At 41.3% G+C, this 14,824-nt stretch overlaps 1 protein-coding gene across 4 annotated transcripts in view; it reads right to left on the reverse strand.

Moving 5' to 3' along the window:
* HSD11B1 (hydroxysteroid 11-beta dehydrogenase 1) overlaps positions 1 to 14,824 on the reverse strand; it is a 64,225-nt gene that overhangs the window by 40,603 nt on the left and 8,798 nt on the right. The window contains exon 1 of one of the 4 annotated variants that reach the window (XM_047704890.1): positions 9,979 to 10,231. The exons of the other annotated variants lie outside the window; for them this stretch is intronic. Coding sequence (XP_047560846.1) covers positions 9,979 to 10,216 — 238 coding nt within the window. The 5' untranslated portion in view covers positions 10,217 to 10,231. Of the gene's footprint in view, positions 1 to 9,978; positions 10,232 to 14,824 lie in introns of those variants that run through there. 4 annotated transcript variants of the gene reach the window in all.

The following is a 14,824-nucleotide window of genomic DNA, read 5'->3' on the forward strand; positions in this document are numbered from 1 at the left end:
ATCATGAGGCATTAGACAAAGTCAATGATTATTTGAAGATTTTTTTTCTTTTGATAAATTTTGCAATAGAGATGTAGCATGAGCTTATTTGATTTTCAGTAAATATAGGCAGAATAAAAGTTTTACATTTAATGCTGGTAACTCTAAAGATATGTTTATTTTAATTAGATAAACAACTTCAAATTAGCTTTTTAATACTGAATATTTTCCCAGATCATGTGAACCGGAAAAACATTTGGGTTAGTTTCTCTCTCTGAGTTTTAGAATGTCCAAGTTTTACAAATGCTTGCCTCCAAAACAACTAAAAGAGCTCTTTGGCAAATTAATTTTAGCAATACCACCTGGAGGTAGAGAAAATACCTCATATTTACAACACATATGGACACACATTCAGATGGAAACAAAATCTTAGAGCTTTTATTTTTACTAATATTTGTGGAGAGGACAGGAAGACCCAATTTTTAAATACCTCCCTCTATTTTTTTTTTTCCCCTGATGAAAAACTCTCTTATGTTTGTATTTCAAAGAATGGCTCTTAGGTCCCAGGAAAGATGGGAGTAGAAGATTTGCATCACAAAGGCACAGAGTAAATATCCAAAATTTCTCCGAGGTAAAGGTTGGGAGCATATCTGCCTATTATCAGAGATGCTGGAGGCTGGGCACAAAAGCCATTTTAGCAATTTTTATTTTAAAAAGCCTTCCTCCCTCCCTTTTTTCCTTCAGTCTCAGGTGACAGTGGGCTGTATTTACCTTACAAAGACATGATAATATTTATAATTTGAAGGGACAGAGAAAGAATGAAAAATGTTTTCCCCCCTCAAATTTCAGGGTAATTGGTATCAAAAATTTACCCCCCCCTTTTTTTTAATACAGGGGAATTTTGTTCTGATATTGTGTCTATATCTACGATCCTTTTGAGAGGAATAATCGAGTTTTAGGGATTAGTAAAGATGGGTGGGCTTTGACTTTTATTTTTAGAGTTGCATTTCTGGTTTTGTAGAGCTTTGTAAGACAAAGACAGTTGATTCTAATTCCCCCAAAGAACTGGATTACAGCCTGAATATCAAGGGACTGGCCTGCTTTTTAAACTAAATTTGCTTCTTTATATCAGGGGATTTTTAAGTAAAATGGGAACCAAAAGACTTATGCCTTTGTAGAGTCTATATAAAGCATTTCAACAAAAGCCTTTTTTCTGGGTACAAAATTTAACCTTGGCTTCTATTAATCCCTGAATATTAGCTTTTTGAGGTCATTTGTAGAAGGGCTGCAGAGAAATTTTGGTCCTGTTTCCTCTGTGGAAGGGAGGTTATGAATAGTCATCAACCAATTCTAACCTCGGTAGGATTTTCTGAGGAGGGGGTGAGGGGAAGTCTTTATAATTTAAAAGATCTGCTGCTGTCCAGGCAAAAAAATTCTTTGCAGTGGGGGATCTAGGACACACCTGTAAAGGACATGGCACAGGATGCCTAAAGCTGGCAGATCCTGCTTATAGATCTAGCCCGGGGATGTAGGATCAAAGCCAGCCTCACTGCCAACCTTGGGTGCTTTTATTAAGTTCATTTCCTGGCATTCAGCATTTATATAAGTAACTTGTATACCTTGAACCCAGAGAATAGGCTGGATGCTCCCTGGACATCTTGTAGGGAAAGGGAAGTTAAAACAGGCAGATTTTAGGAAAATGTGCATTGGATGTGGGCATTTATTTTTGTCCTAAGTCTAATTTCTGTTCTTGCATCTTGTCAAAGGACTCCCTAAGGTTAGCTGTTATACTAATAAGACAATTGGGAACTCTCTATAAAAAATATTTTTCTTCTAAAGAGAGCCAATTTAAAGGATCCATCACCTGGCCATTGAGGAGTAGGATCTATTAATAGCAACTCAAACCAATAAACCTTTTAATGGCTAAACCAAAGACGCAAGTGTCATTCAAAGAGGGCATAGATGATGCAGCCGCCATGATCCAAAATTTACTCCCAAGATTAGTCTGAGAAAGAAAAGGTCTTCACTGCACAGGCAGTAAGGATGGTGTTCTGAAAATGGTGTCTGGTCTCTTACGAAATCATAAGACTCCTCCAGTCACAGGCCACTCATCTGTGATACTAGGCAGGTGCTATTGAAATGGGACTTCCCAGCATTTATAAGCAATGAAGGTTGAGAGGATAAAGGTTTCTATGGTCTAGACATGCCCTCATGACAAACACCACTGAGAGGTGGCAAGGCCCAGGATGAAAGGTTGGGGGGAGAGAGAGAGAGTTGGAGTTAGAGCCCTAGTCTTTTCAACTAGCCACCAAGGTGTACCCTAGTAAACACATCCTCCAAATGATGGAGACCAAAGAGAATATTCTCACTGGTCACAAAGCCAAGCTCTTAGGACACAGAACAAGAAAAAAGGAAAAATCTTATATGCATTTTTAACCACTTTAGCTAAAGCCTCGGGTCTTTTGTGGTGTGGAAATATTGAGGTTCAGAGCAAATTGTTAAGAGAGAATTCTTGAGAATGTCTTCAGTGCAAAAAGATGGTTTTGTTAAAGCACAGGGACTGGACCCATGGGCAGAAAAATCTGCACTGGGATCGTGAGAAAGTGGCCAGTTCTATATTTTTAAGTTGGGAGGGGATTAGAGAAAGCACAAACCTCCAAGGTAGTTTGGAAACAAGGTTTCCAGGACCCTGAGTGAGCTAGCTGTTATTTGGAAAAGGTCATTTATTACTGTTAAGTAAAAACTCAATCATGAGATCCTTCAGATGTGTATCAGTGGGCCATATGGTTGGAGGATGATTGCTAACATGTCTCTTGGGTAGAGACAAAGGAAGTTTTCCAAAGGAATTTCTATATGTTTAAAGTAGACTCATAGGATCCTGGGGCAGGGGTGGGGAAGATTGGGTGGAGGGGGTGGAGGAGGGGTCAGGCAAAAATTTCCTTTTGCCCTTAGCAAAGTGTCAACATTGAGGCCATTGAGCTCCCAGAGGAAGGTCACTCTGCCTGTTTCAAGGACTTGTCAATGGGCTGTAAGTAGTAAGGAAATTTAATTTTTTAAAAGATTTTATTTATTTGACAGAGAGTGAGATCACAAGTAGGCAGAGAGGCAGACAGAGAGAGAGAGGAGGAAGCAGGCTCCCTGCTGAGCAGAGAGCAAGACATGGGACCTAGGACCCTGAGATCATGACCTGAGCCGAAGGCAGAGGCTTAATCCACTGAGCCACCTGGGTGCCCCAGGAAATTTGATTTTTCTTTTGCTTGCTTCCCACATCATTCCCCCCTGAATAATTTTGACCCTTAAATCTTTAAGGTTTCTGAGGATGGAAGGTCTTATCTTCTGTAGCTTTCTTCTGATGAATATGGGGATGGAGACGTCCCTATCTGTGGGTTAACATTGGTCAGTTGGGGGTTTATACATATAGGAGTTATGAAAGGCAGAGGCAGCTGAATTCAAGGGAGACCACATGCTGGATCTTCCCAAATGGAAAGGAACATCTGTTGGCTTGAGTTATGGCAGGAAAGGGGTCTCTGTACCAGGTGGAGAGACATGGGAGAAAACAGCAAACATGATTAGAATAACAAAAAGAAAAAAGAAGACCAAATAAAAGTCCTTTGATAGTTGACAAAAATCCTCTTGGAGTCCAGGAGTTCAACCAATCATTTAAAGAAAGAGAGGGAGCCTTTTAAGTGCCAATTTGAGTATTCATGTCAGTTAGAAACCCAGAAATGTTTTTGTGATAATCTGGAATGTTATTATGACAGCACAAGTTCCACCTTGTGCAGCAACTAAAACATCTAATTCCATTCTAGTTTGTAAATCTGCTTTATGCATTTGTGTTACTTCAGCATTTAATAGGGAAATGCTATTTTGAATGTCATTTAGGGCTTTGACTGTGTACTTATCAAGTGCTTCCATGTGCCAAATGACATCCTCCAGTATCAAAGAGGGAACAAAGATGGATACTTGATGTTCATACCAATGAAACAGAATATATCCACTGTTGTTTATCTTTCTTTTTTTTTTTTTTAAGATTTTTATTTATGTATTTGATAGACAGATCACAAGTAGGCAGAGGCAGGCAAAGAGAGAGAGAGGGGGAAGCACGCTCGCTGCTGAGCAGAGAGCCTGATGTGGGGCTTGATCCCAGACCCTGAGATCATGACCTGAGCCGAAGGAAGAGGCTTACTCCACTGAGCCACCCAGGCACCGCCCACCCCCCCACCCCCCGCCCTGCCGTGGTTTTAAATTTGGAAGGTTGGCTGGGTTTTAATAATATGCATCCAGGCTAAACCCAGAGTACAGTGGACTATCCAGCCTGGGGGAAGCCATTGCCATGAGTCAGAACCACATAGTCACTGGTTCCCATTAGGAGCCAGTCATCCAATTCTGGGCCTCCTTGAGCAGCAGTCAGGATACCAAGGGCTACTTGGTTTTGGATCCTCCTTTCCAGAGGACTCTGGATGCTAGGCCCAATGTAAATAGTAATCAGTTGTTAAGGCCTGCGCTACTTGCTGAGTTATTTGTATGATAAAAGATGGTCCGTTATCACATTGTAGGGACCGAGGGAGTCCAAATCTAGGGACAATTTTTTTTAGCAAAGTTTTTGTCACCTCAGTGGTCTTTCCTGTCTTATAAGGAAAGGCCTCAATCCATCCAGGAAAGGTGTCTACATAAACCAGTAAGTACTTATATTCTTTACAAGGTGGCATTTGCATAAAATCTAATTGCCATTCCTCTGCAGGATACATCCCCTGCCTTCCAACTGGCCCTAAAAGAGGGCCGGGTCGAGTCTCACTCTAGGATTTGCTTGCGGCAGATAGCACATGATTGACCTGTTTAATGGTAGTGGTTAAGCTAATTCCATCAGAGATTTTTTTTTTTTTAAAGATTTTATTTATTTGACAGAGAGAGAGAGAGAGATCACAAGTAGGCAGAGAGGCAGGCAGAGAGAGAGAGAGAGAGAGAGGGAAGCAGGCTCCCCGCCGAGCAGAGAGCCCGATGTGGGGCTCGATCCCAGGACCCTGAGACCACGACCTGAGCTGAAGGCAGAGGCTTTAACCCACTGAGCCACCCAGGTAACCCCCATCAGAGATATTTTAAACCATTTGTTCCAGGGCCTTTTTATTCAAATGGATAGCTTGGTATAAACCCTGTATTACCTTCCATTGGTTATTTGTGGGTATAAAGGATTTTCTCTCCTTATTAAGAAGCCAGTCCTGTGCTTATTTTGTATATCCTCATTCCTGGGCTATGTGAATTTCTTGGTCTGAGTAGACAGGAGTTACGGGCTTTATTGGAATTAAGACTGGTATAAGACTTCAGTTTGTTGATTTTGTGCTGCCTGCTTGGCTGTATGTCTGCTAAGTTGTTGCCTTTAGATTCTAAGGTCATATCCTTTTGATGTCCTTTGAGGGGAATTACAGCTCTCTCCTTAGATAGGCCTACAGTCTCAAGAAGAATCATAATTTCAGGCCCATATTTGACTGGGGAGTTATGGCTCGGTAATAATCCTCTTTCCTTCCAAATTGCTCCATGGGCTTGTAGGACTAGGAAGGCATATTTAGAGTTAGTATAGATATTATTCGAGGCCCTTTGCTAATTGTAAAGCATGAGTGAGCACTCTTAACTCTGCTTTTTGGGCAGACACATATGATGGGAGGGCTTTGGCCTCAAAAATCTGGGTTAGACTGACTCATAGTGTACCCAGCTTTTCTTATCCCCTTTTCCATGAAACAACCGCCATCAGCAAACCAACTGTCATCGCATTTTCAATAGGGACTCTTTTAAATCTGGTCTGCTGGAATAAACAAGATCAACAATCTCTGAACAGTCATGTTCTAACATGGAAATATGATGGTCAGGCCTGGGCATAAGAGTAGCTGGGCTTAAAGTCTGACAAATTTTAAGTATTATTTCAGGTGTATCTAAGAGCATAGCCTGGTATTTAATAAGTCAGACTTCCATCATCCATTGGTGGTTTTTGGTCTCTAAGACACTCTGGATCTGATGTGGAGTCATCACTGTCAGGGACTGCCCCATAGTGAGGTCTTATGCTTCTTCTACCAGGAGGGCTGTTGTGTGCTTGGCTAAAGCCTCTTTTTGCAATTTTACCTCCATAGAGGTAGTTCCTAGGACAAATATGGCAGAGGGATAAAGCCATCAAGAAGCCCTCTTTGTTTTAGGTCTAGTCTTAATAATACCCTAATTACGAGAAATCACTGGGAAGTGGTAGAAGACTTGTATCAGGAGATAAGGGTATCTCCAAATGCATCATCCAATCCAATCATAAGGAAAGTGGGGTCATCCATTATTTTCACAAGTCCATAGTTAACCCCATAGTGTGGGTTACACTCTGACTTTTAGGGAACGATATTGTCATTCCAGCCATACAGAATTGGTTAAGGTTCTAGTTGAGTTTTACAGTTGTTGGGGAGTCAATTCCATTTTCCAGCTGCTCAAATAATCATGTGCCTCTGAGATCCTGTTACTATCCCCACAGAATAACAAGCATGAGGATTGTCTATACGTGAGCTATAGTGGCAATTTCTCTGAAGTTTACCTCCAGTTGTCTAGCTTCGGCAAACAGCAGTTAAAGACAATCAGAACTAGAATTTAACATCCACAAAGGTGTGTAATTGAAACATAATTCTTTCTCTCTATAATCACTCCTAATTCCAGAGATACCCAAATCAAGACTCATTCGTTTGAAAAGCAAGTCCAATTTTTTTTTTTTTTTAAAGTGGCTTAATTATTTACCTAAGTTCAGCAACAATAGCAACTGGCTGTATAGATTTTTCAAAATCAGCTTTGCTAGAAAGTTTTCATAAGGAACTGAACTTTTAGTAGCCTCTCTAGGCCAGAAGCCAAGCCAATTACTTGCCATCAGACACACCTGCAATACCTGTAAATTTGGGTAAATTTCTCTTCTTGTGGTCCCCAAAGTATTCTGAGGTTCCTGCACCTGCCAGGAAGTGACATTCTTTACTCACCTGGTGAGGCTGCTGGGAACTCTCTATCAGGTCAGCATTTCCAAGGGGTTCTTTGGCTCCATGTTTCATAAAGTCAACCTCAATTTCTCAAAGCTGTTTGGTCATATCTGAGTCTATGCATGTCTCTCAAATATGACATTCCAGTCAAAGCCTTGGTAAAATAACCAGTGTTTCCAATGGTGTCCTTTTACAAGGAGAACAGATTCTTATTGAACTTATGCAAATGAGTATGATTGCCACAGAAGAAAGAATACTTACTGAGACTTCTTGAATTTCAGAGGGTTCAGAGAGAAAGAAAAGTTAATGCCTCAGTTTGTTCACAAAGGAATATTTTATCGTATTTTTCTAAGTCATAGATATCTTAAGAGAAATTTTCCTTAATCTAGAAGAACATTAGAGAACCAGCAATATTGTAAACAAGAGTCCCAAAACTATAATCATACTTCTCAATTCATTGAGTCCCATCTTACTGATTCTTATTTAGTTTGAATGCAGCTTTTTAGTTCTGGAAATTCTTACCCATTTCAGTTTTATGATCTTAAAGATATCAAATACTCTATTTGCCCTAAAAATCTTTTTTATGAATCTCCTTGAAGATGAAACATGTTGTATAAGAGCATCAGAACACTTACAAATGACAAAAACTCAGAAATGGACATTGTTAAAAAAAAAAAAAAGAAATGGACATTGTTAATGAAATGATTTTGATGAGGAGTAGAAGCCTGGCTGAAGACAAACCAACCCCCCTGCAACTCCCCCTCCCCTGTCCCATGGAACATGTGTGACATTCTTCCAGGGACCTCCCAACTATCTTAATGTTAATACCTTGCTAGAGGGGGAAACCACCTTAGACTTGACAATGCCAGGGCCTCAGAAATCTTGTAAGTCGGTCCTTTTTAGCATATGAAAGTCTTTTGAAACCTCCCTTTTCCTTACTTCCCCCAAATCCCCAAGTATATAATCACCACTCCTCAAGACCCCTCTGTAGCTTCTACTGCCCATGGGTACTGTCTCTGTGCTTTAATGAAACCACCATTTTGCACCAAAGATGTCTCAAGAATTCTTTCTTGGTGGTTGGCTCCAGACCGCACCCCACAGAACTTCACCTAGATTCCAAAACCCCATCAATATGAGTTCATTAGGATGCAATTGACAAGCAAATACACTTATTTCTGCGATAGAGAACACTTCAGTAATCAGAATATCAAGTGATGACCTTATATTAGAATGTAACACACCAAATAAACAAGCCTAATTAGTCAGAGAGATTTTGTTTATGATTTAAATCTTGGGGAAGTTCATTAAAGCCTTAGAAAGTCTTAGGCACAGCCTAAATAGGATTATAGATCACCAAAGACCTGATAAAGACAAAACAGAGCCACTGGTTTTTCTGTGCAAAGAGAAAACAACTTTGTTCATATTTTCTCATCAAGAGCAGATCAACAATCCAGGGAAACTTGTCTTTTTAACAGAGAGAAAGCAGAATTCCAATCTTATACCTGTATATTTTTTAAAACATTTCTGTATTTATTTCATAGAGAGAGAGAGCTTGAAAGCATGGGAGGGAGGGGGAAAGAACCCCAAGCGGATTCCACTCTGAGTGTAGAGCCTGACAGGGAGCTCAGTCCCACCGCCCCAAGACCATGACCACCTGAGCCGAAACCAAGAGTCCAACGCTTAACTGACTTAGCCACCTCAGCACTCCACCAGTGCATTTTAAAAATCCATTTATGTCAACCTCAGTTCATCCTGACCACACTTAAATTTCCTTTCCAAGGATTTCCCTTCACAAACCTTCTACAACTTTCCTTTGCATTCAGATTTTTTCCCAATTGATTCCTCTCAAATTAGTCTCAGTTAGGGGGCCTGGGTGCCTCAGTCAGTTAAGCATCTGCCTTCCGCTCAGGTCATGATCCGGCAGTCCCACATTGGGCTCCCTGCTCCACAGGGAGGGTGCTTCTCTCTCTCTCTCTGCCTGCTGCTCCCTGTGCTTGTGCTCTCTCTCTCTCTCTTTTGTTAACTCTCTCTTTCTTGCTATCTTCCTCTCCCTGTCAAATAAATAAATAAAACCTTTAAAAAAAGTCTCAGGACAAAATTACCTTATTTTACCTTCCACAAAAATATATTCCCATTTCTTAGATCATTCTTTTTTTTTTTTTAAAGATTTTTATTTATTTATTTATTTATTTCACAGAGAGAGAGATCACAAGTAGGCAGAGAGGCAGGCAGAGAGAGAGAGAGAGAGAGAGAGGAGGAAGCAGGTTCTCCGCTGAGCAGAGAGCCCGATGCGGGACTCGATCTCAGGACCCTGAGATCATGACCTGAGCCAAAGGCAGCGGCTTAACCCACCGAGCCACCCAGGTGCCCTTAGATCATTCTTATACATACAGAATTGCTTCCCTTATTTCCATCAGTCTTAATTACACTTAGCCGAATTTTAACCCTTAGAAACCTTAGTCTCCAGTGAAAACTAAGTAGTAACAAATTGTGAACGGTTACAACAGAATTCTTTAGATGGCAAATTTACAGATACATTTAAGCACAAAGCAGGTTTTCCAACAGACCCAAATATCCTTAGTTTCTCTGCAATAAGAAGTCGAAAGCAGATAAACCTTATGTTTAGTAATCAATACTTTAGTACTTTATTCCATTTGGAAAATACCTAGATGTCCAGTGAATCCAATCCCAATTTAACAACCAAACAAAGCTTCAAAGCTTCAGGTTACCAAAGATTTTGAATGCTATCATAACAATTACCCATGAAAACTTTGAGAAGGACAAAACTAGCTATCGTCTTAAGTCATCTTTTTTGTTAACATATGGCAACAGAGAAAACATGAGTTTGACTTTTAGTAAACCTTGGTAGAATCAAAGTTTTATACTTGGTGCCAAGAATGCTAAAGACCTAGCTATCTTAAGACAACAAATTTAAATTAGTTTAAATATCAAAGTATGTTCCACCTGGGTCCTCTTAAAAGCTAATCAATTTGTTCCCCATTGTCATTTTTACCTGGGGTACCGTGGGGCAATCTGAAGTAGGTGGTGTTAAGTCCAGGGGTGCTCTTCACTCCATGACAGTGAGGGGAGGAGGAGGAGCCAACGGCACCAGCGGCACTGAGAATGGTATAGGAACCAGTTATACAGGCCCTACCCAAGGTGCTGCAGAAATAGGAGGAGGGGGAGGGAAAGGTAGGAGGCCAGGAGCTGCCAGAAGGCAGAGAAAGAGGGTTCCTTGTTCTAAACCTCATTAGTTCATAGATGAGCAGAAATAATGTTATGGGTATTGTTTGTTTTCCCCACCAAAGCAGAAATACATAGTCGATGTTGGGGTGAAGAAGACAGGGCACTTCCCTGAAACAAAGGGAGTTTTGGCAGCTGCTTGGGAATATTCCTTAAAGTTCCCATCCTGAGGTACACTAACCACAGTTGGCTCCAGTTGTAGCCATTAACCTGGGGAATGAATGAGGGAGAAGCTCCCACATCTATTAGGAGGAGGAATGGTGAGAGAGGGTCAGTGTCCCTTTCATCAGGGGTGCCTGGTTTCCTCCAGCAACCTGGGTTCTGGCAGGAGGAGACCTATTTAGATAATTATCACCCAGGATCTCAAGAGGGAGTTTACTGGCCTGTTTACTGACTAAACATGTTCTGGAAGAGGCTGTTAAATCCAGGTCCTGACTTAGAGCCATGAAGTCTTGTACTTAGGATATCTCTGTCCATTGCCCTGTTTCCTGCAGAAGAGATCTAACTGATAGATCCTACTGAGGCCATGCAGTGTTACAGGAGATCAGTCCTTTCTTAAATTTTGCAATCGGAATTGTGGGTTAAAAGGCATTAAACCCACTGAATTTACAGTGGGTTAAAAGGCATTAAAAGGCATTAAAAGGGAGAGTCCTTGGGAACTGAAGAAGAGAGAAGGTCCATTACCAAGAAAATCCACCCCACCGCCCCACTCTCAGGTGGCAACCCATGCAGGATATGTCAGAGGTTCCAGGTGTCAATGTGACCCACGGTGTCCCTCAAATGAAATCACTATGATCACTGCCTTGCCATTAAAGGCCCCGTAGGAGGGATGCTAGCAGCCCCCAGCTTCCCCATTGCATTCTAGACTGCAAATGGGTGCCAGGTATCGATGAAGATACTGTGCCTTGCCTTGCCATGAAGAACTCATCGTTTTTAACCCATGGAAAACATTAGAAAAGTTTTACAAGGGAAAATTACCCAAATAACCTAAGTAGTTAATAGGGGACATTGATGGAAAATAGTAAAAATGGAAATTCATGATGGTCTAAGGGACATTCTAACATGTAGACTTTTACAACCAACTTCCCTAGGAAATGGTCCCTGTTTGGGTTTTAACTCAATCAGGTACTGGTTTTGGCCAGCTCTGAGTGGAGGTCTCCCAGCCAGAAGTGACTAGACCAGAGATGTGGAGGGGATCACATTGGACCAAAGAAGAGGAACTTCACATGGGAGTCCTAAAGATCAGCAGCCATCCTGGTGACTTAGATGGCCATCTTGTGCCCAAGACAGACAGCTTTGTATAAGGACATGAGTAAAGAGAGGGCAAGTTTCTGGGTCTCATTACAATTCTGACCACGGTACTAAGTTCCAGCCAAAAGGCAGGCTTTCTCCTCCCCTTAGAGTAGCCACTGGAAGACTAGAGAATTGCAGCATGAACAATTGACATGAAAGTGTTCCAATAAGACCATACTCCTTAAAAAGGCCTTGAAATTAAAGTAAAGAAAGAGAAGAGAAAGTACTCACCAAGTTTGCACCGAAGCTCAGAGTCCAAATGAGAAGACTCAAGCCACATGTTTGGACACCAAAATGATTTTGAAATGTTGGGGTTCAGAACAAATGGTCAAAAAAGAATTCTTGAGAATGTCTTTAGGGCAAAAAGCCCTATTAAAGCACAGGGCAGAACCCATGGGCAGAAAGAGTTGCACTGGAGTCATGAGGAAGTGGCTAATTCTATACTTTTAAGTTGGGAGTGGGTTAGGGAAAGCACAAACCTCCAAGGTAGTTTGGAAACAAGGTTTCCAGGATCCTGAGTGAGCTAGCTATTGTTTGGAAAAGGTCACTTCTTACTGTTTAGTTAAAAACTCAGTCATGAGAACTTTCAGAGGTATATTGGTGGGCCATATGCTTAGAGGATGCTTATTAACAAGTATCTTGGGGGGTAGAGATAAAGGAATTTTCCAAAGGAATTTCTATATGTTTAAAGTAGACTCATAGGATTCCAGGACGTCAGGCTAAGAATTCCTTTTGCCCTTAGCAAAGTGTCAACATTGAGGTCTGAGCTCCCAGAGGAAGGTCACTCTGCCTGTTTCAAGGACTCATCAATGGGTTGTAAGTAAGTATAAAAGAAATTTAATTTTTCTTATGCCTTCGTTTCCTACATCATTTTAGAACCACACAAATACCTAGGAGGGATGTGCCACAAGGCTGGGGACTGTGTGCTGTTTTATTGTCTATGCATTGCAGGGAAATTAGTGGGCAACCCAGTGTCAACTTAACACATTCCATGACCAAAGACACAAAGGACACAGACAAAGAAAAACAAAAACCATCTCTGGAAAGAAATGGATCAAAGAAATGGATCAAAGAAATGGATCGTAACCAACGAGTTGTCTTAGCATAGTTAACCAGAGTTGCTAGACTCAAGGAACTAGTTCCACGAATATTTTCTCCTGCTAATCTAAATTTAGATAGAGGGAAAAAGGACTCTCATGCCACTGAACTCTGCAGATAGAGATTCTGGGAGACTGACATGGTAAGAAATCTTACCTTCTGTCAGCTGTGTGTCAGATGTCCCAGGATCTTTGAGCAGCAGCTGTGTCTGGGGCAAGCAGTATCCAATGAGTTAAAGTATCCCGCTGACTACGTCAACTGTTGGGGAGTGAGAATTTCCTCTCCCCTTCAAGGTCCTTCTGCTGGACTAAGAATCAAAGTGGCTTGAGACAGATTAACAGGAGAAAATCAAATTTACTTTCAGACATACAGTGAATCCACACAGACACAAAATTCCAAAGACAGTGCGGCAACATGAGACTTAATAAGAGCTAAGGAGAAGGGTAGAGTTCTGAAGAAACAAAGGGGAGAAAGACCATTAGCAGGAAGGTGAAAGGAGATATTTGGAAAACAAGGATTGCCCTGTTATGCAGATAAGGTACAGAGGAGTCTCCTTTATAGCTCTCTTCCTGGTACAAGAAGGCAGTTGGGGGGAGATAAAGAGCTTTTCCTGAATGTGCTGGGTTTGGATTGCTTTTAACTCAAAATAATATTCATGCCAAGGTAGCCTATCTTAGATTGACCTCCCCAGGGTGTAATGAAGGAAACAGGCTGTTCCATGTGGGGGAGGGGCAAGTAGGCAGGGCCTTAGAGGCAAGGTTAACCTTGATCCATATTGAAACAAGAGCAGGAATGAAATGAAGAAGGGTAAGAGTGAGCACTGAGTTGGGTTCCAGGAGTGTGTGTGGGAGAGGGGAGGGCTGGTTTGTAGAACATTCCATGCAGAGGAAGCTGTGTGAGAAAATAGAAGGAGGTGTGAAAGAGAATGGCATGTTTGGGAAACTGCAAACAATTCCATATGGCAGGATCACTGAATTTAAGGGGTGGGGGTTACATCGTTAGTAATCTGCTTAGAGAAGTAAGCAGGAATCGCATCTTTAAGGGCCTTGTATATCCAAGGCTGCAATCTGCAGTTGTAGCCATTCACTTCCAGACTTGGAACCTCTGCCCTCTGGGGTCTCCATCCCTATTCCACAACTCTGCCTGTTTTGACCTTTTGTCTTCCCTCTTGCCTTGTATCAGAAATTCTGGGTCTCTGGTACTCCTCAGGCTCATCAATCCAGCCTCACTCTCTCCATCAACATTTCATTCCTTCTGTATGCTATGCCCGAGCCTCTGGAGGCTTCCGGCCTCCTGGAGCTATGCTCAACAGTGTTACTGGGCTCTCTTTCCTGTCCCAAAGCATCTTCTTCCCTTGGATTCTGTCCATTTATATTCTCTGGGCTTTTTTCCTAATTCTCGGATTGCTTCTTCTCAGTGTTCTTTATAGGTTTCCCTTCCCTTTTGGATTCCTTGGATGCTGGAGTTGGCCCTGATTCTGTTCTCACTCCTTTCTTCTTTCTCTTCCCTATGGGATTTCCCTCACTCCAATGGCTCCAGTTACTATTTTTGTGTTGATGAAACTTAAAAATCTCTATCTCCTGTGCAGCATTGTCTCCTAAGTGTCAGATGGTGTAACCATTTGCTTACTCAACCTCACCTTTTTAATGCCTCCTTTTTTTTTTATGGTAGACATCTGTTGCATTGTTTATTTTATTATTTTTTTTTACAAAATATTGTAAATATTTACAAAATATTTACAAAAATTTTTTTACAAAAATTTTTATCCAATTTTTAAAATTTAGTTAATTTTTTAAAAATTTCAGTGTTCCAGAATTCATTGTTTATGCACCACATCCAGTGCTCCATGCAGTACGTGCCCTCCTTAATACCCACCATCAGGCTCACCCAACCCCCCAACCTACCCCCTCCAAAACCCTCAGTTTGTTTCTCAGAGTTCACAGTCTCTCATGGTTCGTCTCCCCCTCCAATTTCCCCCAAGTCACTTCTCTCCATCTCCCCATGTCCTCCATATTATTCCTTATGCTCCACAAATGAGTGAAACCATATGATAATTGACTCTCTCTGCTTGACTTATTTCACTTAGCATAATCTGTTTCAGTCTCATCCATGTTGATACAAAAGTTGGGTACTCATCCTTTCTGATGAAGACATAATACTCCATATATACTGGACCAAAGTCCAGTATATATGGACCACATCTTCTTTATCCATTTGTCCATTGA

This window comes from Lutra lutra, chromosome 15 (genome assembly GCF_902655055.1).
Source record: "Lutra lutra chromosome 15, mLutLut1.2, whole genome shotgun sequence".
Classification (NCBI taxonomy): Eukaryota; Metazoa; Chordata; class Mammalia; order Carnivora; family Mustelidae; genus Lutra; species Lutra lutra.